The 27,863-nt window shown below is 41.7% G+C and overlaps 1 protein-coding gene across 1 annotated transcript in view; it reads left to right on the forward strand.

Moving 5' to 3' along the window:
* Positions 1–27,863, forward strand: part of ptprn2 (protein tyrosine phosphatase receptor type N2) — a gene marked incomplete at its 5' end in the record, with an annotated part of 195,280 nt that overhangs the window by 15,257 nt on the left and 152,160 nt on the right. Inside the window, 2 exons of the mRNA XM_080417441.1 lie at positions 8,414–8,464; positions 21,568–21,678. Of these exons, the coding sequence (XP_080273567.1) occupies positions 8,414–8,464; positions 21,568–21,678 (162 nt within the window). The remainder of the gene's footprint in view (positions 1–8,413; positions 8,465–21,567; positions 21,679–27,863) is intronic.

Genomic DNA, 27,863 nt, shown 5'->3' on the forward strand with positions numbered 1-27,863 from the left:
GTCTTGGCCAAATATGAAGGTTGGCAGGACACAGGGCCGGACTGGGACCAAAATTCAGCCCTGGCATTTTGGTCCGGACCGGCCCACCACCCCCCGGACCGTTTTGTCAACGGGGGGGGGGGGGGGGGGGGGGGGTTGTTTCAGCCCAGCCCTGCACATGAACTCTGCAGCCGCACTGAGGCCCCTGCTGGAAAGCATCCCAGCCCAAACATTAACGTAACTAATAATTGGGCCACACGACCCTGAAATGACCGTAATAATCCTAAAACGGGAGCCCGCGGCCCACCGGGCATTTGCCCGGTACGCCAAATGGCCAGTCCACCCCTGGCAGGACAGTAGATTATGAATTCACAAAATGTGAAGAATATTGAGGGATTGTCTTCCTTGGACGTTTGGTGCTGATCAGTGTTACTTTTTACAGTTTGACTTAATTTGATGCAGTTTTAGTCATAGTCTTTTGAATAAAATTCCATTTAGTTTTAGTCACATTTTAGTCACCTGAAATGTTTTTAGTTTTAGTCTAGTTTTAGTTGACTAAATACCTTACGATTTTTGTCGACTAAATCTACAGTTGATTTAGTCGACGGGCTGTGATGTCGTTGCAATTCAAGATTTATATTTAGCTGCATGCCGAAAATTGTCGATCTACAAGCTCACAAAGTGTTGCAGCGCTATGCGCTGTGAGCTTGTAGATCGTCTATTTTCGGAATGCGTCACCCACGCACAACAAAGCATAAAATGACTTGTCTTATTCAACTGGATCTCTTCTCCACTAGTCCCTCCCTAACATTTTCGTCTGGTTTTTATTTGTTGACGCAATTGTCAACATATTTAGTCATAGTTTTAGTCATCATAGCTTAGTTTTCATTTAGTTTTCATCAGTGGAAAAAGGTAGTCGACAAACATTTTTCGTCATAGTTTTAGTCGATGAAATTAACACATACAGTACTCTTCTAGACTCTTGTGTGTGAAAATTGTGGAAAAAAGCAGGCAGTCAGTTTGTGATATGAGTTTCCACATCCATTAGCCTTCTGGATCCTTGCTGTATCGTTGTGAATTGGGTCACCCAGTATCTATTTTGGGAGAGGAAGCTGTGGTTAACACATATCTTTTCCCATTAAATGGTGTTGTGGTAGGCCGGTGTATTGTTTAAAGGTCAATTTGCTGGTGTGGTGTATCACTTGTGAGAGGTACAGGTGGGTAACTAAATGTGATGTGAAATGTACATGATTACCACGACCAGCATCCTGTTTTGTTTATACATAGAAAAATTACCCTCTAGTCACTTTGACCTATCGGTTATCCTCTGTTGACCCGTTGAATCCTAGTGAGGCTGTGCTGTACTTACTTGACTTGGCTATTCCTATTGACAGCCAGGCGAGATTGAATAAACACAGAAGCACCCGGGACTCGGGAGGAAGTTGATTAAGCAAGGGGAGGAGCCAAACCGAGTTCCTGTTTTTACACAAAAAAGGAGGTGGTGCCCCCAGAGCTAAAAACAAAGGGGGAAAAATATATTTCTTTCCTTTTTGTAAAAAAAACAACAACGAATGGGTTCCCAGATTGGGGGCAGATTTACATTTAGCCAACGAGCCACATGGGAGATCTACCGCCTATCTTGGCATTTTCTTCCCCCTCCATACAGAAACACACTGTATACAGTATACAGTACACACAGTACACGTGTTTGAAAATGTGTGAATAATCGTGCATTGTTTTACATAAATCTTCTCTTCTGATGGGGGTCTGCGGCCAAATATATATCAATTTGGGGGTCCTTGACATGAAGGGGTGGGCAGTTTTAATTTTTCTTCCAGAGAGCCATAGTGATTTCGGTAAGTGGGCGTAGGGCCACATATTGGATAATTGAAATGAAACGTGAAACTCCTAGGGCTGAATTATGACAGATTGCTTTACAATAGACTATTTTCCAGGTCAGAAAGCCTGCATGGGTCCTTGCTTCACAACACAAGAATGTTCTGTTACAATATGACATTATTTTTTCAGCTGTGTCACTGTGTGGTGTACTCTGAGGTTACAATGAAAATATTACTTGCATAAAACAATGAATTTCAATGCATTAGCACCTTTAAAAGTATTGCCTACTAATTTATGCAGTACTTGGTAGTTGTCCGATATGATCGACTGAAACAGACTTCAATATGACTAGAACGTACTGAAGTGACTATTGAGAATGTTTAAAAGTAGTAGGCGTAGATGTGAACTTGAATCAAGATTGAGCAACTGCATGTCATATTTATCGCCTAAAACAGGGGTCTTCAACCGGGGGTCCGGGACCCCTAGGAGGTCCTCAGAGTTACTACAGGGGGGCTGCCAAATCTTCGTGTGATAGGATATTGTTTTTAACATTATGCATTAACCACTTGAACCCTAGCATCCCTGATTCTGAGGAGAACTTTAGCCAACAATAGCCGAGCTACAAGCTCACACTTGTGGATCGTCTATTTTCGGCAAAGAGGTTTGGTGTAGAGGGGAAAAAGAGCAGACCATGTACAGAGTGAAAGTTGAATCATTAACATGAATCCAAGGTACACTGATGACAGTGCTGTTAAACTATAATCTATGAAAAAGTTTAATATGAAACACAATTGTATACAATATGTAGTGGGGGGTCCCTGCTTCATCTCTCTCTCAGCCAAGGGGTCCTTGGGCTGAAAAACGTTGAAGACCCCGGCCGTAGATCGTACTGAAGTGAATATTGAGAATGTGAAAAATTCGTAGGTGTTGGCCTGTCATATTGTTTATCGCCCCAAAAATCGATCTTTTATAGACAGGCTGTCAGACAGACACGGGGGGGGGGGGGGGGGGGGGGGCTGTCTGTGTTTCTCCTCTCCGTGTGTGACCTCTCTCCTGTCAGCCATGGCTGCTGGCTTGCACTGTCTGTAGCTTACTTATTAAGCCATTGAGACCTGAGGCCGATTCTTTTGCCTTCTAAATCAGCAGTTGTCACACTTTCAAGATTTTTTTAAAATGACGCACCTGCGAGCTTGTATATCTGCTATTTTTGAATAGCCATCGCAAAAATCTAAAATGACACAGATGCTTTCCCCGCTTATTAATGGTCAATCACCAATATATTAGTAGGTCTGCCTTTAAGAAAATACAACTCCAATAATGAGTTTAGCCAATACATTATAATTAATATATTTGGTCAGTGGTTCTCAAAGTGGGGTCTGGGGACCCCCAGGAGTCCTTGAGAGGGTTCCAGGGGATCCCCAGCAAAAGTTGTAACTATACCATAAAAAATTGTTCAACCACTTTAATCCTATACTTAAGCTATTCGAAAATAGCAGATCTACAAGCTCACAGCGTTACGCGATACAATGTGTTGTGAGCTTGTCAATTGGCTACTTATTTTAAAATAATTCATACAAATATTTTTGGAAATCTCTATGGGAAAAATGAATGGTCTTTCTATCTGTGGAACCACAAAATGGCCACCACTGCTATAGAAGTATGCACAGTGGTGTCCTTTATGCGCCAAGCTTGCAATGCCACATTTGGCCACTAGTTCAGGCTTGTTTCAATAATCCCCCGTGGTCCTGAGGGCTTGGCCATTCAGGCTATAGGTAAAAATAGGTTTAATATACAGTTTTTGTTAGGCAGAAGATTAGGAGGGACGCCGGTGGTAGTCGGGTGTGTGGGGCAGAGAGACCGCGAGGCAGAGAGACCATCGGCTCAGACAAGCAGCTCTGCCTTTGTGTACAGTCATGATTAGACATCTGATAAAAAGTGCTCCAAGCGCATTTCTCAAAAATGTCAACTTTTGAAAGCGCTCCGCTTAAGAATAAAACAAAAGTACCGGTAATATGACTCATTACTTGGCACAGAACGTAAGTGTAACATTACATATTACTTTTAATTGAATATGTAGCGCACCACCTGGGTAGATGCACTGCAGCTCAGCTAACAACACTGTAGAGCTCAAGACCCTGATGCTAGACAGGAGAGTATGGAGGGCAGCGATTCAGGAGTCCCGAGTTGGTGTTGGCTAGACCGCACTCTCGCATCTCATCACATCGCAATTGAATAATGTAATGTATTACATTTTTGAAAGCAACATTGTTAACAGGAGACATTGTGGCTCGCCATTGTCAGAGGCTTTCATTAAGATACGCCGTGGACACCCCCCCCCCCTCCCCCCTTCTCACCAGCTTGTTTCCTCATCCGAGACGAGTCCAGCATCTTTTTTTAGTCCTGTGGTAATCAACAACATCCACTGTGATTGCATTTTAATTAAAAGGCCCCATTTTAATCATCTCCGGGTGTCGTCAGAGAGAAGGGACGTGGCGCTATCAATCCTATGCCCTGCCTATCACACACGCACGTGTGCATGACATGTGTACACACAGTACACACACACACACACACACACACACACACACACACACACACACACACACACACACACACACACACACACTGACTAACCCTGCTTGGGTGGATGCTTCATTAAATGGAAAGCCGTAATTAATATTGAGAGCTGACAAGGCCTCCCAGAGAAGCCAATGAATTAAGCAGGGAAGTGATGAGGTGGTAAAGTTGAATGGACTGACAGTAATTGCAGAGGGAGCGAGAAGAATGCACATTCCGGGAAGAATTGCATGGTGCCCAGGGACTGCTCGATGTGAGTTTGAGCTGTGTTTGCTATGTTTCTACTGTCTAACTTTGTGAAGTTTGAAAACACACAGTTGTTACCAGTCCACACAGCCTGAGTCCAAGCAATTTGCAACATTGCAGGAAGTTCAGGAGAGATGGGCTGCTGTGGCATATGATAACATCCTTTTGTTGTCAATAGGCTCTATGCACAGCAGCCATATTGGGAATGAATTGGGCCCCTTCCTTACTTGCTTACAGATGTTTTACTAATACTAATTAAGGCTCTGTTCCATTTAGTGTGGCACAGTGGTTGTCTTATTTTCAAGGACCCCCATAACTCTGAGAGTGTACAAATATTACACACCCACCATAAGGGGCCATTTGGGAACCAAAATGGAGTGTTTCTAGTGAGCCAACATGCACGATATCAGCACCCTGACCAGAATGGAACAGAGCCTTCATTAGTATCATTGGTAACACCTGTGAAGGAAGTAAGAAGAGGCCCAATTTCTTTCCAATATGGCTGCTGTACATAATGCCTATTTGCTACGGTGGGATGACAAACTTTAATTGACTCTGGCTCACGACATTCTGAGAACTGAGTGGCCTTACAGATTTGTGAAGGCACACCCCCCTCGCTCTTTCCATTATTAAAGACGTCTGATTGAGGCCTCTCCTCCTACTCAGTCTACTCCTGCAGTCACAAGCTAAAGCCACCGCTGTGTGCGTGTCAGTCAAGCCGATAGGTCGCAGTCACTTTCCGTCTCTCAGGTTGACGAACAGGGAAAAGGGACGGGGGAAAAAAGAGGCAGAAAAGAGACACAGGAAAGAAGGAAACGTTGGATTCGTGACCCCTTTGTCTGTGGCTTCGCCGTGATGATTATGTTTTGGCCGCTGCTGTCACAGAGCTCTGGGGTTTTGTATGTGAAAGTTGTCACGGTGTCGCATTGTCACAGCCCTGCAAGGCCTCGCTGTGGTGGCCTTGCGGGTAGTTGAACAGCTTAATTCAGAAAATACCTTTGCGAGTGTAATGACAAAAGCAATGTCACATACCGTGGGCTGGCATACAGTAGGTGGCTCACTGCTTGGATGAATGCCTGAAAAATTGGCAGGGCTCATTTTGACAGTTGGCGTACTATTGTTTCCAAGAGCAAACATAATTTTCTAGTTTTGCTTTATGTGCATATTTGTGTATCTTATCAGATGAGCTGTTTATGCAACTTCCTTTTCTGTCCAAACCCCTGTCTTTCAATCCCTTTTTTCCTTGTTTATGTGTGAAAATGGGTGGATACTGTATAATCATGGATCTGAAAAAAACATTGGGAGCAAACTACAGTGTGTAGAGAGACTCTATCATTATCTTGATGTTGTTTGTTTTGCTCCTGATCACCAGAGTGGATGTGCATGCGCTACATCACATCAGTGGTTTCCAAACAGTGTGTGTGTGCCATGACCATGAGACAAGTCCAGGTGTGCCAACCACTCATAGTCATTATTATTGTATACAGAATACAACTATTCAAAAAGTTATGAATATCTTTTTAAATTGACTATATCAGTACTCTGTGCATACTCATTTCCCAATATAGAAGCAAATTCTATCAAATAAATTATTAAATAAAACCAACTAACACAAACATTATAATAATAATAATACAAAAAATATTTTTATTTTTATAATTTTTTCACCCTATTTTGGGCATGACATTATATTATATATTTGTAAATTTTTTTCACAACTTTTCGGAAATGGCAGATCTACAAACTCACAATCCATCTCATTAATACAGGTGTGCCTTGAGATTAAATATGACTTTCCCATTGGTGTGCCTGCCTTGGGCACCAAAAGGTAGAACACTAACTGCTCTACGTTTATTGTTTATCAGACATTCAGGATCACCTGTGCAGATCGGCCAGTGGGAGCAGTCTGCTTCCTACACGCGGCAACTCCCCTGTGTGAAACATGAACACAGGGCCTGGCTACCCATAATGCTCCTGCCATCTGTTCATTTATCAGTCTGGAACACCCAGCCGCTATATCCAGGCATTATAGTTCATTAATATTCATACAATATTCATATAGAGGAACATTGCCCTCAGAGTAGGGGTATTAGTAGCAGAGACAGAGGAAGCCAGGCTAATTGGTGATTGATAGCTCAGCCATTAAGCAGCCTTGCCCAAAGCAGGGACTTAATGCAGTCTGGAGTCGTAGCTTTATGGACTGGTGACTTACTGTAGTTGGGAGGAATTGTAGTGTGTTCATTGCTGACTGTGACATGTGTTTTTTTTGTTGTTGTCGTCGTTTTTGTTTCTTTGATTTTATTGACTGTGAATTTATGATTTGATTAACACAGCAAGTCTTCCTGCGTCTTTTACCATTTTGAATTGAGCCGTTGGAACTTGGAATGTTTGGCATTCTCTGAGTGTAGGAGAGCACTTCCTGCTCCACTGGGTTTTCCATTACCTTCCTTTTTTTCCTCAGTAAGTTGACATTGATTTATGCGATCTAATAATCCAAACAATTCATTTGATCAAATCAGTGTTCAGCTGTGTTAAAGATACAGTGCGGGGCAGTACTCTGCATTTTTGCCCCTTTTTTTGCATTAGCATTTAAATTAAGGCTATTGATCTTGAAAAGGTCCCTATAGACTGAGGGTTTTCCTTGTGACCATTGCTGCAAATTGTGTTGTAATTCTCTCTCTCTCTCTCTCTCCAGTGGTGGAAAGTAACTAAGTACATTTACTCAAGTACTGTACTTAACCCATTTAGACCTGAGGCCGATTCTAACCTTTTCTGAAAACGTCCAAATTCTTACAAAATTTTTTACAAAAAAAGTATGTTGCTATATGTATAGCAGCAACTAATGAGACACAGAGGTGGCTCCCGGATTGAAAGGTATAACATTGTATAGGTTACAAAAGGTCTAAATGGTGCTTCACTTGAGCATTTCCAAAGTTTAATACTTTTACTTCTACTCCATTACATTTTCAAAGTATTTCTAATACATATTGAACTTGTGAAATGGGACATTCTGCATTATGAGTACTTTTACCTTTGGTACTTTAAAGGTCCAGTGAAATGACATTTTCGGTCATTTTATTTCAGTCTGAAACGGACTCGCAACCAATCAGAAGGTTCCATCCCTTCAGGCTATGGCACGGTGGGATCTCACTCACGTGGTGCGCAGTGTAGTGTTTGCAGCCTGCAGGTGCACGCTGGCCAAGGGAGAGAGAGATGGCCACTGTGCAGAATGTTTGTTACCAAGTTGCTTATTTCTAACCTAAAAAACGTTTTCAGATACATATTTTAGTGTGCAGATTAAGTTTACAATGAGTAATACACCGTCTGGGCATCATCTTGAATGAGATAAAAAACGGAGTAGTTCTGTAATTAAAATCAGCTGTGTTTGGAAGACGTGCAGCAATGGGAATCACAGAGGTGAACAAAATCAAGATTCATTTATATTCATGAAAGTGTATCTATGTCATCTTTGTACACAGGAAGTAATTAAGATTGTCTTTTTAGGGACTTTTGATATAAAATGGTCAAATTGGCATCTATTGTTTAGTAGGCCCATATGATGACCACGGATATGCTCTAAAAGTGTGAAAAACGTATTTTTCATTTCACCAGACCTTTAATTATATTTTGTATATTATACATTTTGAATGCTGGACTTTTACGTAACAGGGTATTTCAACACTGCGGTATTGATACTTTTACTTAAGTGTGAAATGTGAGTACTTCTTACACCACGGTCTCTCTCTCTCTCTCTCTCTCTCTCTCACCCCAGGTTGCCTCTTTGAGGATGAGCTGTGTACACCATATGAGTTATGTGCCAATGGTGAGTAAACTTGAAGTGATCTTCCTACTGTACCTGCCCGACACATTGCATTATACATGGTGTCTGTAATGATGTACAATGTCACAGTACATCACACTGATGCTATCAACACGCTGTTGACACTGAATTGTTAGCCCTTGTCTTTGGGGAGCTACGGTGAGGTGGCAACCAGAGGGCATAATAAAATTATAACCGTAAAACTTTTTGTATACTGTAGCATATGTAGCCGCAAGCAAGCTTAGATGCTATAATGCTATCTGGCGTCTAAAGTTGCGATACCAACCCTTGACAGCCAGTTCATTGAAACCAAAAAGTCCCATCTGATTGTATTAAACGACGTTAAACTCACCAAGACTGCAGCTGTACGGAAAGCTTGGGTTATCCTCTTTGTATCTGTCAAGTCTTTGCTTCATAAAAACCCACTGTAGACATGTTATGAGCTGCTTTCTGTCAAACTCGCTCGTTGGAAATGGTCCTGCGTACAGTAACACCTGTTTTGAAATTGCACATAATGCAGGAGGCAGCCGGACGTTTCCTTATTGAAAACGAGTGCTTCTAAACTCGAAACCGCAGGGGTCCTTGAGGGGGTTCCAGGGGGTCCCCGGCAAAATGTGTTAACCCATTAATACCTGAGGCGATTCTTAAAAATGTTTTCTAAATCCTAACAGTTTTTTGAAAAAAATCCCAATTTTCTTTTTCAAGTTTTTTCAAAAATAGCAGATCTACAAGCTCATAGCTTGTATATCTGCTATTTTTGAATAGCCAAAGACATCTAAAGTGACACAGATGCGTCCCAGGTCTTATAGCATCAAAATCAGTTGAACCGCTTGAACCCTATACATTGGCTATTTTCAAAAGAAATCTTGAATTTCTTTTAGACATTTGGAATATTTGATGATATTCTTGGCACAAAATATTTTCAGATGCGAATGCACGGCCAAATATTAATTTGTGTTGACATGAAAAAGGTTGAGAACCAGTGACATATGTATGTCACTGTGACATACATATGTCACTGGTTCTCAAACTTTGACATTGTCACCACTTATGCTATGTATTATAGAGCATTCATCTTCATACCAGCATGCACAGTGACTAAACACTGGCGCTTTGCGAGCTGCTTTGTTTGTTTTGTCTGGCTGATTCGAGCTCGCCTCATTTCATTTGAACAACAGACTCATTATGAAATCAATTTCACAAACGAGGTGAGGCCAGCGGAGTGAATGCGCTGATTCCACACTGGCTTTGTTTATTCTCCTAACTCTCTGACTTACAATGTTCTTCAGACATTTTGATCTACATCGCAGTTGCCTTCGGACTTGTAGAATACGGTATGATAACAGAGAGGAGATCTCCTGCCTTATTTCCATATTAACCCAGTTCCACTGTGGGGAAACGAGGGCGAAACATGGTGGTGCAGGACAGAACTGAAATACGAAGGGAAAAAAAAACGAAAAAAAGAACGAAAGCCACCTGACTTTAATTACACTGACTGCTTTGCTGCGGAAGGGAGTGCAGCCTAATGAAGGGAAATCGCTGACACCTTGAAGGAAAAAAACACACCCATAAGCAGGGGACATGAAGTTACATCCATCATCATGTACCATGCTACAATGGTAGTTTTATTTTCCCCCCCACCAAAGAAGGCTTAATAATGTATGTTCCCATCATCTCCCCTTCATCAGTTTGCCAAATTCATTAACTGTCCCAGTGTCCATCAAACCACAGGTGATCCTGCTACCCACACACCCGCCCACGGTGGTGATTAAAGCCTGACAAGGGAAAGACAATACCGCGAGCCGTCGAGGGCTCATTCTCTGTCCCGGACAAAATCTCATTAAAATCTCCACGCTCAATAACAAATGAATGCAATGGGACGTTTGGACCGACACAGTAGCTTCTTTGAGGTCACAGTGCGGGGTGTGTGCTTCATAGCTTCCTCTTAACTGCAACGTACTCCAGGCCTGGCCCCCGCCACTCTCCAGAGGCATATGAGAGGACCCCCGATGTGTAACAGCCACCACTCAGACAGGGGGATGAGTGGGAGTAACTAGGTCTGCCTCTTCAAATGGTCCCTGTAGGACTAACCTGGTTTATTCTAGACAGGGCCAACCACGCTCCTCCTTGGCGGGACTGTTGCCATGCAGAGGGGTGGCCGAGGAGAGGAGAGTGGGAATGGAGGAAAGGAAGAAAGGAGAGGATATAGGGATGGGAAGAGAGAAGAGGAGAGGGGGAATGGAAGAAAGGAGAGGAAGGGGGTGGGGTGGGAGGAGAGGAGTGGAGTGGAGTGGGAAATGTGTTCCTAGAGGGAGCTGTCCACACAGCAGTGCCATAAACACACTCAGCGGGTATACAGACCACTATCATATGGTTGAATTGGGTTTGCTTAACCTTTATGGATAAACGGCTCCCCCATTTAGTTGAGGTATTAGTCGATACCATATAGGTGGGGTGAAGAATCTTTTATGACTTTTTATTCGATTTTATTCAGCCTGGGTAATGGACAGAGTCGGAATGCATTGGCAGAGAGAAGAGGATAGCATGATGCAACACAGGTGTCTGGCCAGGAATTGAGCTGGGTTTGTTGTATTTATATGGTCCAGAGACCCTAAATATTACATATCTGTCGGGCAGAAACCAGCTACAGTATGTCCAAAATATTAACTTGTCAGGAAATGAAAAAAACAAAACATATTTTTAGAACAACACAATACTGCCTCATCAAAGTTGGTTTGGTGACTTTATGCATTGTCAGATACTTGAATTTCTCCTTATATTATCATCACTTTATCCAAATACAGCTCAAATGGAGTTAGTTAGGAGGCGACGACATTCAATATGTTGACATCAGTGAATGAATGGTGCCAAAGCAGGAACATTGGATTTGGAGATGTGGAAGAAAGCCACAGAGGATGTTAAAAACGTAATGTCAACATGCTTGATAATATCGTGTGTGTGCGTGCGTGTGTGCGTGCGTGCGTGCACATCTAAAAGCATGATGAGAAAAATGGAAAAAAGAGTCTCTAGCCTCTAGTCTCTCTCTTCTGTTAAACGTGTTACCAATGTCACCCATTTAGTTTATTGACAATCATCACTAAACACAATGATATTTTAACAGTGTGTGGACTCTATCCTTTTTTAACACAATCACAATTTATTAGTGCCATCAATTATTTAGTCTTAAGAGTAGATGCAGTCTATCTTTTACAATGGTGGATATCTAATTTACAAACAAAACTCTTCAAAATCTATAGACCTTTCTGGGCAGTATTTCCACAGAGGATTATAGTCAGATCCTTTTGAAAGGATATATGATCTACTATACGAGTATAGGAAATGTGTTTTTATTTGTTATTAATCTGATGTGGCCATCTAGAGCCTGTGGCTTACTGGTACGATGAACCAAAGTGCAGTGGTTAAGTGCTACATGAGTCCCAAAGGACAGCAGCCGCCTTGCTATTAAACACTTAACCAACAGTGTTCCATCGATTGGTGGTCAACTTGGCTCAATTTGGTCCAATATTGTGTGAATGTTCTCTCTCTTCCTATGCTTTTTGTTGGGCATTAACTGGCGCTCTTATCCAGCTTACAGCGAGTGGAATTGTGGAATATGCATGAACTCACAGACATTGCAAACAGTCTATAATCCAGAAATACACTTTGTTGGTATTGTATTTTTATTGCCCCATTAGCTTAACATTTCTTTATGTTAATTTCAACCTCTTTGAGCAAGATGTCTGTGAACAGCTAATCTCCGGCACCGTTGGCCCGATCGAAGCGAAACTGTACACACACACTCACTGGATGCCAGAGGAGAACCTCTGCCCCAAATGTTTCAGATCGGCCTGTATACTGCCACCAGGAGGCCGATTTTTGCAAAACAACATTTATTGATATTACTCCTACAGATTTTGTCCAAACATGACGCAAATCGCTACACAGTATCTCTATAGTCATGTGATCAAGACGGATCTGTCCGATTTTTCATATTCCATCCTGATTGGCTAAGAGTTGCATCTATTGTTTGCAGGAGTGGTTCGTGCCTAACCTACCTGACCTGGCGGAGACCTGTGCGGGGAGCACTTTTTCTAATTCAGAATGTATTCCATTTCCACAACCTTAATGGATGTGGGGTAATAAACCGTTGTTGTTTTCAAGTTAAACAATATTAAATACTCTTTATTTGTATGTAGATATGTAGCAGGCATAAATGTAAATGTCTTCTTTTTAAAGAAACGGTTATAATCTAGATGGAGGAAAACAAAACGGTCTTCAATAACGAATCGTGCTGCTGTTTACCATCCTCTTGTTGTTTCTCTGACTCGTCTGTCTTAGCAATCTGAGTGTGACTAATCGATTGGGCCAATTCATTTACATGTATACGATCCATTAGTTGCATTGGTGTTATACTGTATACCTACAGTATGCCAATCTCAATTTGTCTCCTGGGTCCATTTTCCCCTGCACTTACGACGTGCAGTCTGCTAGAGTTGCTTGCTGACTGTCAGCTTTACTGCATGCTCCTGTTATCCCCAAGCATTAGCTTTCACAGCCTAAACAGCAGCCGGGTGTTGGGCTGTCAGTCAGTGAGGAGGGAGGTGGGGTGGGTTCAGTGTTGCCATGTCTGCTCATTATAAGACACTTTGGGCTTGTTTTTTCTATGAAGTCGCTTGTAAATATTGGTACTGTAGTTGCGGGTTGCGTTTTTTGGGGCTTGTTTCTAAAGAGTAATTGCTAATTTGGGCTTGCTTCCTAATTTTGTTTAAACCAGTGGTTTTCAAACATTGTTTATGTCAAGGACCCCCAAATTAATATGTATTTGTCCACCGCCCCCCCCGCCCCATCTAAAAATATGTTGTGCCAGGGACCCCTGTACCAAATTTGTGTTGTCATAAATGTTGTTAAAATATTCCAAATGTATCGCTTTTTAATATAGCCGATGTGTATAGGTTTAAAGGGCTCATGTCACTTGCTTCTTTTGGGCTTGTTTTCATAGACCTGGGTGCTTATTTTTCTCGCATAATCTGGCAGCACTGGAAGGGGAGGTGGGGTGGGTTGCTCATTTCTTCTGAGGCGTGACAGGACACCTACCTTCGATTTTTTTAAGACGGGTCGGGTTGACCGATGGCGATTACAGTTTGCATTGATTGCCATTGGTTTGCTGTACATATCCCATCCACAGCACTGACCTTATCGCATATATTGATCCGTGTTTTCTTTCCTCAGTCTTGACAGAGAATCGTTAAGAAAGGCAGTGTCCATATTGGCCGCGATAGATCTCACCTCGTTTTCAAATGGCTTAGAGCCTATGGGTCTTCAACAGGGGGGCCCTCAGAGATACTGTAGGGGGCCGGCCAAATCTTTGTGTGATAGGGACTTTTTTTATTTTTACATTAACCACATGAACCCTCACATCCCATTCTGCAACGCGTTGTGAGCTTGTAGATCTGCTATTTTCGTGGGAGAGGTTTGGTGTGGGGACGTATTGAGGGTTGAAGTTGTGAAATGTCTGAAAACACACATTAAACATGAATCCAATATGTAGAGGTGGTCCCTGCTTCATCTCTCTCTCAGCTAAGGGGTCCGGCTTGGCCTGAAAAAAATTGAAGACCCCTGGCTTTGAGTAGGTTCCATTTATACCGCAGAATGTGTGTTTTTGGCATTTGGAATCACACTGTGGGTTTTATATGTTGACTTTGATGTGGGGCATCCGCTCTCCACTGTGGCTATAACCAATACATGCTGTGCTCGTCCGAGCCTGAAATTAAAACACAGCTTTTATGTCAAGTAAAGAGAAAATGGTGGGGAAGTCTGTCTGTATTTCCTGCAACCTATCATCTAAGATGGATGCACACTCCTCGGCCTAATAAATGTCAGTCTAGTGTAAATAAAGACAGCAAAGTGACAGAGCAATACCTTTTGTGATTTATCATGCATAATATGGCTCCGGATGCCTCAGCGTCTACCTCGAGGTATAGTCTATATAGCTCTCACACCTCAATCCATCAATCACCAGTCAGTCACATTTACCAACCCAGGATTCCACAGTTGTTTACCACTGTCCTTCAACTGACAATGTGCTAAAAGGTGTGTGTGTGTGTGTGTGTGTGTGTGTGTGTGTGTGTGTGTGTGTGTGTGTGTGTGTGTGTGTGTGTGTGTGTGTGTGTGTGTGTGTGTGTGTGTGTGTGTGTGTGTGTGTGTGTGTGTGTGTGTGTGTGTGTGTGTGTGTGTGTGTGTGTGTGTGTGTGTGTGTGTGTGTGTGTGTGTGTGTGTTTCCTATTATATACTACAACCAAGGATTCCATCGTCGTAAATTAGTACTGGCCTTCAACTTTCAATGTGCTAAAAGGAGGTGTGCGTGTGCGCGCGTGTGTGCCTGTGCGCTACAACCGAGGATTATATTGTTCTAAATTAGTTGTAAATTACCACTCAACTTTCAATGTGCTTAAAGGGGTCTGTGTGTGTGTGTGTGTGCGTGCGTGGGTGTATGTTTTCTGTATGCAGTATGTACTGCAACCCAGTCCCAGGGGGGAATGACATGTTTAATGGCGGGCATTGCCATGGTAACCACCAGCAAGGGCATCAAACATTAAACATTTTGCTCGTCAACTCGTTATGTCACCACCAGCACCAGGCTTGTTTCTTATATAATCCCAGGTAGCTCTCTCTATCTGGAGACAGTGAAAAATAAAGCCACAATGTCCATGGTACAAAATGATACCCTATATAATTATAATAGTATCAACAATTACAATTGGTCTTCAACGTTTTTCAGGCCAACAACCCCTTAGCAGAGAGAGAGATGAAGCAGGGACCCCACTACATATTATATAAATTTGTGTTCCAGATTAAACTTTTTAGCTTCATAGACTTGAAGCTGTCAGCACTGTCATCAGTGCTGTGGAAATGTATGTTTTGTGTTCATTTGTTTACACATTATCTATTAATATAGTTTGATTCATGTTAGTAACATGAATTCATGAATTGATTTGAATCTTAAACCCTCAATACTTAGTAAACTTGACCTTTGGCTTTGTACCTGGTCTGTTTTTCTCCATCTACACCAAAAAAAAAAAAGCCGATATGCAAGCTCACAACGCCTCGGTATTGTGAGCTTGTAGATCTGCTATTTTTCGGCTAATGTTCCCCTCAGAATGCAGATGCAAGTGGCTAGCTAATGTAACAAAAAAAAGATCCTATCACGCAAAGATTTTGCGGCCCCCCAGTAGTAACTCTGAGGACCCCCTAGGGGTCCCGGACCCCTGTTGAAGACCCCTGGTTTTGTAGATTGTTGGAAACGAGTAGCCTTGACATTGAACACTGTAGATGTATCTGAGTGTCTTGCTGTGATGTAGATATGTTCAGGGGGTGTGGTATTCCCCCCTCGCTGCTGGCTGCCTCTTAAAATAACATGCACCCTGGTGAACCGTGTACATTGTTGCCAGATTTTGCGAGAGAAACAAGCAACCAGGTCTATGAAAATGAGCCCAAAAGAAGCGACTATAGGACACACGAGCACTTTAAACCTATATAATATAATACATCGGCTATTTGAAAATAGCAGATCTACAAGCTCACAACGCGTAGCAATGTGACACGTTGTGAGCTTGTAGATCTGCTATTTTCAACAACAAACAATACAAGAACATTGGGAACATTTTTGGAACACAAATCTCGTTCAAATTCAAAATTGGGGGTCCTTGACATGAAAATGTTTGAGAACCACTTAACTGGTTTAAATAATCTTAGGAAGGAAGCCCAAATAAGCAACTACACTTTAGAAACGAGCCCCAAAACAAAACCCAACCCGCAACTACCAATATTTACAAGCGACTTTACAGAAAAACAAGGCCAAGGTTGCTTAGAATAAGCAGACATGGTAACACTGACTACATGTGTGCTGTGGTGTATGGTCGCTGTCGGGTTGGAAACCTTGTATGTCCAAAACGGTTACTTTTCAGGAAATGGGGTGGGGGGCAGAACCTGTGTTCCAATGGATCCAATGTATTTAGTTTTTTTACATTTTTTATTTTTTTTTACCATTTTAAAATTCAAGACATATGCTACATGAACACATACAGATCAAAAGAAACAGACAAAACAAAAAAGAGACAAAAACAACTACTACACACCAAAACGAGCCCTCACTATTACGATCCTCACTCAACTCGGTCCAGAGTTCACGTACGGATCCAATGTGGTTATTGTGTCGTCACACAAGCTCTTGTTAATACTTTTCATTGGTTCAATATTTACTGTATAAAACCCCCACACACACTCTTAAAGAGTTCACCCACAAAATTACTATTTTCTACCCTTGAAGCCTTGAATTCATGGAGATTTCTTTAGTTTTTGTCGCATTCCTAAACCAATAATTTGATGACCAGGTCATTGGTCAATAGGAGACTCTTTGAGTCCGCCGGTCATCAAATTATTGTCTTAGGAATGCGACAAAAACAAAAAAAATCTCCATGAATTCAAGGCTTCATGGGGTGTGTAATTAATAGAAAATAAGTAATTTTTTGGGTGAACTACTCATTTAATCACTTTCACTTAATACAAATAATAATACATCAAACGTTTCAGATACAAGGTTTCTGCCCGGCGACAGCAGCGGTATGCTAATTCACCAGCTCCTTCCCACAGGCTGTCTCCCCCGTGCAGACCTGTCATTTAACGGGTCACATGCTTGAGGAGGAAGTCAGGAAAACACAGGCTTCACGCTGAGAATAGGAATTCAATTAAAAGCCTAGTCTGACATCACATTATTATCTTTGTAATTATCAGCCACTCAATTTTGCGCCGAACAAGGCACCGTAATTAAAGTTATTCACATGAGTTGAAGTTGAAGAATTGTGGCCCGGCGATGTGTGCAGTGAATGGATTAATAGAAGAGCATAAATATTTCACGACTTCATTGCCAAGCTGTTAGTCCATGAGCCAGACAAGATTTCATTATCGAAAGAGTGGGCAAAACCATACCTATTAAATAGTTTATAGGGTCAATATAAGTAAATAAATATATGATAACCTTTCCACAGGAGCAGCTTTTTCATATTTATCACACATTTTGTTATTTTCCCCATACGCACATGACCGGTGAAAAAATTACAAAATTTAAAAAATAGTTATCATAATGAAACTTCCCCAGTTGATTACTTACATGAAGACAATGATTTATCGTGTTACAAGTTTTCTGAAATTGTATATTTAATTATGCAAATTAGGCATTAGGAAAATATGCCAGAATTTGCATAACTTTCCAGAATCAACATTGGAACATTGTACAAAGCCAGAGTCAACATTCTTATTTCATTTTGTTAAGATGTTGGAGTCAAAGGTTTTTAACGAGGGAATATTCAATATCTGGCTCAATTTTGGGGCTCTGGCTCATGGACTAAATGCCTAATTTGCATAAATATACAATTTCAGAAAACTTGTAATACGTTAAATCATTGTCTTCATGTAAGTAATCAACTGGGGAAGTTTCATTATGATAACTATTTTTAAAATGTTGTCATTTTTTCACCGGTCATGTACGTATGGGGAAAATAACAAAATGTGTGATAAATATGAAAAAGCTGCTCCTGTGGAAAGGTTATCATATATTTATTTACTTATATTGACCCTATAAACAATTTAATATAGGTATGGTTTTGCCCACTCTTTCGATAATCATTGCTAAATTTTGGGGCTCTTGGCTCATGCACTATGTGTCTCGAGATGCTCCTGTTGATTTGCCTTTCAATGGTATCTTTTTAACCACTTCCATGCTAGCATCCCTGTTTTGGGCATTCGATTTTTTCTCCAAAATCTTTGCCTAACCCTAACCCATTTTTGCTATTCGTCTTACAATGAGATGCGCACGGGTGTAAGTCGTTAATATAGATCAGTGCTTCTCAAACTTTCTAAGTCTTCTAAGTCAAGGACCCCCAATATATTCTATTTTTGAATAGTAAACGTAGAAACCCCACTTTGAGAACCACTGATAGATATATGAATCGTAGAATTTGTTCGTGACAGGCTATCGTGCGTGTCATCATTATACGTTGTAGTATGACACAAGTCACCTAATGTGTGGAGGAGTGGAGAGTCTGTGACGCGTTATTATGAATTCCACCAACGTTATGGGATCGACCCGCCTTACCTGTGTCTGATTGGCTCCCTGGCAGGCATAGTTTTACTGAGGTTAGGGTTAAGGTTAGTTTTAGGAATAGTCTTACTGAGGTTAAGGTTAGGTTTAGGCATAGTTTTACTGAGGTTAAGGTTAGGTTTAGGCATAGTTTTACTGAGGTTAAGGTTAGGGTTAAGGTTAGGTTTAGGCATAGTTGCAAAAACGAAAACTGTCAATCACAGTGACTACTGGCCAATCACAGCGGGTCTCCCTAGAAAAGCGGTGGTATCCACATAAGCACGCATCTGTGACGCCGTCAATGTTGGCTGTCATTGCTGGCCATCTTGTGTCTAATTAATGGAATGGTGTGTGGTGCATGACAGAGTGCTGATTCACACCATAAACTTCACTCTATAATCACACCGTTTTTTTCCACACATGCACACAGAGGATGGTTCACGCCCACATGTAGGATTAGTCTAGTGTCGTACTGAGATGGTGTTACAATGTGTACTTTATAACCACTTAGAGCTGCACTATGTAGCTTTCCTCTTCTACCTCGGATTTGAACCTGGTTTCCTGCGCAAGTGCTTTTGATTGATTGAATATTTTATTAGGCAATTTTTTTTTTAAACATCACAGTTACATTTAAAATACTTTGTCTAACAGGTCCGTTCATAAAAGTCCTTGCGGACTTGTTTCCAATGAGGGCCTTGGTATTCAATTCATAGGCATATATAGTGGTACATATATAGTGACATTTTTACCATTGAGCTAATAGAGCCTGCCTGCTTGCCCGGTGGATAAATTGAATATTGACCATTCGTGTCAGGTCCTGTGTCTAGGTGAGACATGACCTTTGACACGATCTAAATGTCTCAGTAGAAGAGCAGGGAGACAAAATACAACCACCCCAATTGTATAAGTTATATTGTATTAACATACTCTACTATACAGATTGGACAAAATAAAAACAATATTTCGTTATTTCTGTTTTATACTTGGTCATACTACAGCATCCTGCGAGCGAGCTTGTAGATTTGCTAGTTTCACTATTTTTGAACATTTTTGCTAAATTTGTGGAACATTTTCACAAATCTAACGACCTGCCCAAAATAGGGACACCAGGTTAAAACTCGATCGACAAGCTCGTTGTGACACGTTGTGAGCTTGTCGATCTGCTATTATCTGAGGAAGTTTCCCCCAGATTAGGCATTCTTTAGATGGGGTCCGGTCCGCGGCCAAATACATAATGTACTTGGGGGTCCTTGACATGAAAATGTCAAGGTTGTCTCAAACCACAACCCCCCACTCGAAACCTTCGCTCGTCCAACACCCAACCTTCTCCTTGCCCCCATGACCAATCTCCGCACCATGGGCGACCGGGCATTCTGCTCCACAGCCCCACCCCTGTGGAATGCCCTCCCAGACCATTTGACCACAATCTTTCCCTGTAGGTCTTTTTCTCTATGCCTTAATACGTTTTTTATCAACTTTTTACCCCAAGAAGGGTCTTATGTTGTTGCCGAATGTTTTTTAGTTTTTGACTTGCCGTTGTTATTCTTATGCCATTGTTTTTAAACCCTGTAGCACTTTGTGATTTGCAAAAAAAAGTAAAGTGCGTTATAAATAAAATGTATTATTATTATTATAATGAAAAAGTTAAGAGTTTTAACAAGACAGGATTTTTCCAGCCTGGAGACTGTCTGCCGCCACAATGGAGGAAAGCGCTTTGATGTTTCAGCGTAAAGAGTTGAAACAGTGTTGTGGTGGGCGTCACCTGCTGTTCCTCCTCCACGTGAACTTCCTTCCTGTTGTGGTGGGGAAGCTAATAGCTGACATTTTTCCCTCTGACAGAATGGCGATAAGCAGCCGTTCATGGCAGGAAGGACTTTATCAGGCACCCCCGGTTATCTCCCTATCAGCAGGCCTTCTGCCTCTCTCAATACGGGTTGCTAGGCGACCCACGCCACCGAATCCCTATCGGCCCCCCTATAATTCAATGGCTGGGTCTAGACTGCCGAAAGATGCTAAGGCTCATGGGGGCGTGTGTGTGTGTGTGTGTGTGTGTGTGCGGCGCGCGCGCCCGTGCGTTCCGGAGACGCGGCGTGATGAGAGAGATCGTGTGGAATATAAATGACCCCGTTTGTCACCTTGTCTCAGCTGGGGGAATGTGTCCGCGGCGCACCTCATATCCTGGTACGCGGCAAAATAATGCCTCATTTATATTCCGTAGTTCTACGACACTCGCCCACAAGAGCTGGTTTTGAAACGAACAACACGTCAACTTCGGTTCTCTGTCTGCAAGCAACACCGAGTATGAATTAAGCGTAGCCGCTTTCAACCTGTTTTGGGCATGTCATTATTTTCACACATTTTTCGTTGTGCGCTTGCAGATTGGCTATTTTTGCAATAAAATAAAAAAAAATTAAGCTTAGTGGTTAAAAAGTCGAACTATAATTGCACTACTTCGGCCTTTATTATTTTATGCTGTTATGCTTTATTATACTTCTATATATTATCATTTTAAATTACATTATTTATTCTCTTTAACCCATTAAGACCGTGGACGCACCTGTGTCATTTTAAGATTTCTTTGGCTATTCAAAAATAGCAGATCTACAAGCTCATAGCGCGGCACCGAGTGCCGCGCTATGAGCTTGTAGATCTGCTATTTTTGTAAAATCGTGAATTTTTTTGCAAATCTTTGAATATATATTTTAAAGCGTTAGGATTTAGAAATCTTTTTTTTTTTACCGGCCTCAGGTCTTATTGGGTTAAAGGTATTTTGTATGCATTGAAATGCCTTTTATGCTTTATGTAAAGCACTTTGAATTGCCTTTGTGGATGAAATGTGTCATACCGTACCAATAAACTTGCCTGACCTTATACAGTAGATAGTAAAAATGTTGTTTTTTATATTGTAACGTATATCTTTCTTTTCAGAAGATGAGTATGTGTCTGACCGTGTGTGTTGTCTCTTATATAGATGGCCTGTTTGGAAGGTGCCAGGAGCTCGGCACAGAGCAGAACACGTATGATATCTCTCCCTCTGCTTTGCAACGCATCAGGAGCCTCCTACAGAAGCTGGCCCACAGAGGTAAACCGTCTGTCGTCTGTCTGCTCGTCTGACTGCTTTGCACATTTTACAGGACGGTCTCTGGTGTGTTTTTATTTTCTAATGATTTAACGTAGTTTATCAGCTGTCTACAGGACTGTGTTTAACCCATTAGAACCGGGAAAGCATCCGTGTCATTTTCGATTTTTAGCCATAGCACATTGGTTCTTAACCCATTAAGGCCTGAGGTTCCGATTCTACAAAATGTCTTCTAAATCCTAACAGTTTTTTGAAAAAAAATATGTTGCTATATCAGTGGTTCTCAAACTTTTTCACGTCAAGGACCCCCAAAATGTGTATTTAGCCACGGACCCCCATCTCAAAATATTCTGTTCCAGGGACCCCCCAGAAGTAAAGATTTGAGTTACAAATGTTTGCTTTAAAAATATATATATTCAAAGATTTGCACAAATGTTCTTGATTTTTCAAAAATAGCAGATCTACAAGCTCGTAGCACGGCACTCGGTGCCGCGCTACGAGCTTGTATATCTGCTATTTTTTAATAGCCAAAGTGTAAAACGATGCTTTTTAGCTCAAATCTAAAAAGGATTTAATGGGTTAAAGTGGGGTTTTATACTTTTATACTAAATAGCAGATATACAAGCTCATAGAGCTTGTAGAGCTTGTAGATCTGCTATTTATGAAAAATAGTGAAAATTTGTGCAAATCTTTGAATATATATATATATATTTTTACACTCAAATCTTAACTCTTTGCTTCTGGGGGTCCCTGGAACGTAATATTTCCAGATGGGGGTCCGCAGCCAAATACATAACATTTTGGGGGTCCTTGACATGAAAAAAGTTGAAGCACCACTGCAACATACGTTTTTTCAGGTGGGCCTATCAGGTCTTAATGGGTTAAAAGGCAGTACAATTTAAAACAAGCCAAATAGCCAGGCTGTCCAATTTGGCCGCCCGGCCCCGCTTTACACCATGGAGCTACTGTAGGACCGGTCGCTGGACTCTTCATACGGGGGGGACATTGTCATGCCATGATCGTATAACTCCAACAGGCAATCTAATTGTCTTGTATGCTGCCAGGACATTTAGTGCTAATTTTGTGGATGAGTAAGTGTGCTGCGTGCACGGTAATCATGTTAGACGACCTCTCCTGCTCAATCAATGTGAGCCCAGCAGCTAATGTGCTTGTTAGAACAGGGTATGTAGTCGGGGGGGTGGGGGGGGGGGGTGGCATGGTGCAGATGCTAGGATTGTCTCAATAAAGGTATAAAGTAACGCTATAGAAGATAAATAATAAATACACGCACAATAAGATCTAGTTCAGTAGTTTTTTTTTTATAAAGATATTTTTCTGCCTTTATTTATAGTGTATAGTGGAGATGGACAGGAAACGGGGGGAGAGACATGCAGCAAAGATCATCGGGAACGGGACTCGAACCTGCGATGCGCTGTCAGGCTACATTGGAGCCTGCCCGGACTGCTAGACCAGCGGTCCGGGAGTATTTGATAGAATTGATATAGTATTTGGCTGCGGACCACCATTTGAAAAGACCGACTTGGTCTTCATTGAATATTTGAAAAACAAAATGGGGTTTAAGTGTTTAAACTGTTCCTCATTTTGCTGGGGGGACCCCCTGGAACCCCCTCAAGGACCCTTGGGTCCCCCTGACCCAACTTTGAGATCCCAGTATAGGGACCTGTACTCATAGGTAACAGTAGCCTACATACTGTAAATCATGGTCCGTTGTTTCCTAGTGCCCCAAGCTGGACATAAAACTGAAATTATGTTTTGGTACATGTTATGCCTTTTCTCCCGGTGGGTAATAATGTCTGTCGGTCCTCGTTTCATATTCTTTCAATTGACTCTGCCTCGTCTCAACTTCAGCACCTTCCTGTTTCTATCACGTAAGAGAAGTCTGGTTCTCTCCCTCTCTCAACTCACGGCTTGCAGTGATCGTGGCAAACACACACAGTCGATCTGTGATGTCGCTCTCGCTGCTGGTTATTATGGGCAGCAGATGAAAGCGTCGGTTTGTCGCCTCCAGGTAGTCTAGACATCAGAAGCTATTAGTGTATCTGACAAACTAATGATGGCTCTCTGCTCGTTTCACCAGACAGGCAGCTCAAATACGCGACGGTTTCGGCTGCCAGAAGTCCTTCAAATGCCACATTCATTAAAAAAAAGTGTTATTACGGTGGCCTTGAGAGTAGCTTGGATCAGTGTGTTTCTGTTGGGGACACGGTGATAAATACTTCCAAGGCTCGCTGTCTGAAAAAATATACATCTTGAGTTTTCAATAGGAATTCAGCCAAATGCAGCTGGGGATTCTGCCCACCAGGGGGCAGCAGATATCTTTAAGACAAACTAACCACAAATGCATTGCCCATCCGTAATTGGCTTTGCCGGCCACTCAGAGTTTAATATCTTCTAACAGGCGTAAACTGGTATTGAAAATCATTAAGAACACGCGGTCGGCCATAGTTAGGAAATAACAAAAAAAAAATGCGCTGATGAATATTAAGTGCTGAGGGAGACCACACATTTATTCTAATTACTGCTCAGAAATAAACGAATGAGACCGAGGGGAGGGCGAGAGCAGATCCTGTGTGTAATTTCACCTGCTCTTTTTGAAAAGGTGTCTAATCCCTCAGATGTTATTTGGTCATTAGGCTTGTTCCCAGTGACCTTGTGTGTGTGTGTGTGTGTGTGTGTGCGTGTGCGTGTGCGTGTTTCGGAGCGACGGCTCACGGCGGACACTGCAGACATGACATCATCACTGTGTGAATCTGTGAATTCTCTCGACTCTGTCTCGAAGAATCACATCCAAGCAGAGACAGACAGACAGAGGGCACATTATCTGTGGATGAGTCCACAATGCTCTGTTAGCGCTCGCTGGTGCGTTATTATTCTTATCAGCTCAACAGCTATTGAAGTGTCATCTCTGAGACGTGGTGGGACACCACCGCCCCCAACCCCCCCACCTACCCCACCCATTCACTCACAGAAAGGGGGTTATCAGTGATGGAAGAGTACTCACATGTTTTACTCCAGTAAAAAAATCTATACAGTAATGTAGAAATACCCTGTTACAGGTAAAAGTCCGGTGTTCAGAATTTACTTGAGTAAAAGTACAAAAGTATGTGCCAAAAGTAGAAAGTACTCATTATGCACAATGTTCACACGTTTTCAAATGTCTAAAATGTATACAAATCTTTTGAAAATAGCAGATCTACAAGCTCACAACGCGTCGCGGGGGCTTGCAGAACGGGTATTTTAGAATAGCCGAAGTGTATACAAGGCTGAAAGTGGTTAATGTATGTTTTGTAATAATAATCAAAATCAACGAAGTACAGTAACTATAGTAACTTAAAGTTTTCAAGTAATTGTTGTGGAGTAAAAGTACAATATTTGCCTCGGAGATGTAGTGGAGTAGAAGTACAAGTATTGAAAATTGGAAATACTCCAGTAAAGTAAAAGTACATCAAAATTGTACTTAAGTACAGTACTTAAGTAAATATACTTACAGTAGTTACTTTCCACCACTGCACCCCCCCTCCCACCCCCATTCACTCACAGAAAGGGCTGTTGAGAACATTGTAACGTAACCCAAATCGAAGCAAAGAAGAAGAAGAGTGGCAGGAGGGGAAAAAATGAGGCATCAATCGAATCGACTTACAATTCTCTTTATCTTGCATCAGAGTATGCAGGTAGAAAATCATGCAATCTCCGCGCGCCGCGCAACACCAATGTCATTTAGATCAATAGAAATTGACCCCTGTACAAAAGAGGCTTCGTGGTTTGTCAGTGTTCGCCACTGGCGGGGGGGGGGCTACATTGTCTGTTATTACATTTCTGCCCACAATGCCTTTTCAACACACTATATAGGGGCTGTCATCCCATTCTCAACAGAAAATGACTTTTATATTAGACTGAGCGCAGGGGCAGGGAAGACTGGTATTCCCAGTGTGCAGTCATGGCACGCCTATTCATTTCAAATCCAAGCTGCTGTCATATTGCTTTAGAATCATTATGGGGTTTCTCGGGAGAGTGTGTGTTTATGTGTATATATCTACTTGTATTCATGTGTGTGTGTGTGTGTTTGCATGCGTGCATTTAGTGTATAATCAGAAAGACGCACGTTATGTCAGTACTTTAGTAAGATATAAACTAAATAGAAATCATGAGGCGCTTTGTGGCGTTATACGAAATATGTAGTTGGCGTTCGTATGGCATTTTCGTTATTTAGCTGGTTTTGTGGGGTCGGGTACAGTATGTGTGATTTATGCTTCATGCTAGGATCCAGTGGTGGAAGAAGTACTCAGATATTTTACTTAAGTAAAAGTAGCGATACCACAATAAGAAAATACTCTGTTACAAGTAAAAGGCCTGTGTTCAAAATGTTACTTGAATAAAAGTACCAACGTTTTGGCATCAAAATATACTTAAAGCGCCAAAAGTTAAAGCACTAACATTTTTGAAAATAGCAGATCTACAAGCTCGAGCTTGTAGATCTGCTATTTTCAAACAGCCTATGGATAAAATAGGGCTAAAGTGGTTAATATATGCTTCATAATATCATAATTTATATCTGAAAAGTAACTAAAGTCTTCAAATGATTGTCCGTCCATCCATCCATCTTCAACCTCTTACCCGGAATCGTCAAATAATTGTAGTGGCGTAAAAGTACAATATTTGCCTCTGAGATGTAGTGGAGTAGAAGTAAAAGTATTGGAAATTGGAAATACTCAAGTAAAGTACAAATACCAAAACATTTTACTTAACTCTCTCAGTGCCACGCCCGAGATATCCCGAGTTTTTCCCGAGTACAGAATAGGGAAAGTCACGGTTTTTCACACGGTATAAAAAACAAACGGAGAGGTCCACGTCTACTCTCTTTGGTCTGGGTGACGATCAGTCGTCGTAGTCGTGTATCACATCGTAATTTAGCCCGATCAACGATTGTCAAAAATGTCAACATCCGGTTATGACCGGATATGACGTGAGCCTGTTTGGGAGGGGGCGAGTGAGCCAGCGAGGTCATCAATGTGTCGATTTGTTGCTCTCTACTGGTAGAACTGTATTATGGGTTTAAAAACCCAATCAGATCATTTATTTGAATGAAAAATTACAAAATTAAAAAATAAAATAAAACGCAAATTGCTGGCACTGGGGGAGTACTTTATGAAAATACTCTTGGCACTGAAAGAGTTAAGTACAATACTTAAGTAAATCAGTTACTTTCCACCACTGCTAGGATCAGTAGTAAAAAAGGAATCTTAGTAGAAAATACCCAAAATGCAATACCCACGTCGCGGAATTCAATATTCAACTATATTCTAATGCTAGTATGAAAATGCATTGTGGCTTTTGCATGAGGCATGTGGACAGCTATGACCAGCTACAGCATACAACCAGTGGGATTCAGTGACCATAAACTGACATATAGCATGTCATTTCAGCACCGCTGAATCCACAGGTTATTATTTGTGCTCACGCTTTCTCTTGCATACACACAGTACACACACATCATGCATTTGTGTGTTTGCTACGGTAGCATGCAACGAAATCGGGCACAATTTGCTTTTATAGTCTGGTAGTGTAATCTATGACAATAATACTAGAAGGTAATGGGATGGGATGGACAGTTAAAAGCCTACGCACGCACGCACACACACACACACACACACACACACACACACACACACACACACACACACACACACACACACACACACACACACACACACACACACACACACACACACACACACACACACACACACACACACACACACACACACACACACACACCATGGCACGCATAACAGTACCACGCTCAAACACCAACACGTCCAGTGAAAATGGGAATGCTATGTGGAAAATGAGAGTGCTTTTATTGAATCACTCTGTGTGTGTGTGTGTGTGGGGGGGGGTGGAATCATTTCAGTGAAGTGGCAAACCTTCTAGTGCAGATTTACACCGAACATGATAATTTTCTTTAATGTTTATTGACTTGCAAATATCCTTTTTATACTGTCCTCCTCTCGCAGATGTTCACCAAACGCTTTGCAAGCTTTGTGCGTGGCAATATGAAATGACTTCTGCGAGAGAGGAGGCCATTTCCAAATGGTCAGTCAAATGCGGTTGTTCTTTCTTATTAGGTTTGCCCCGCAACAGACACTCATGGGCACTTAGAGGACTGT

The sequence above is a fragment of the Gymnoscopelus braueri genome (genome assembly GCF_963280865.1).
Source record: "Gymnoscopelus braueri genome assembly, chromosome: 21".
Taxonomy (NCBI): Eukaryota; Metazoa; Chordata; class Actinopteri; order Myctophiformes; family Myctophidae; genus Gymnoscopelus; species Gymnoscopelus braueri.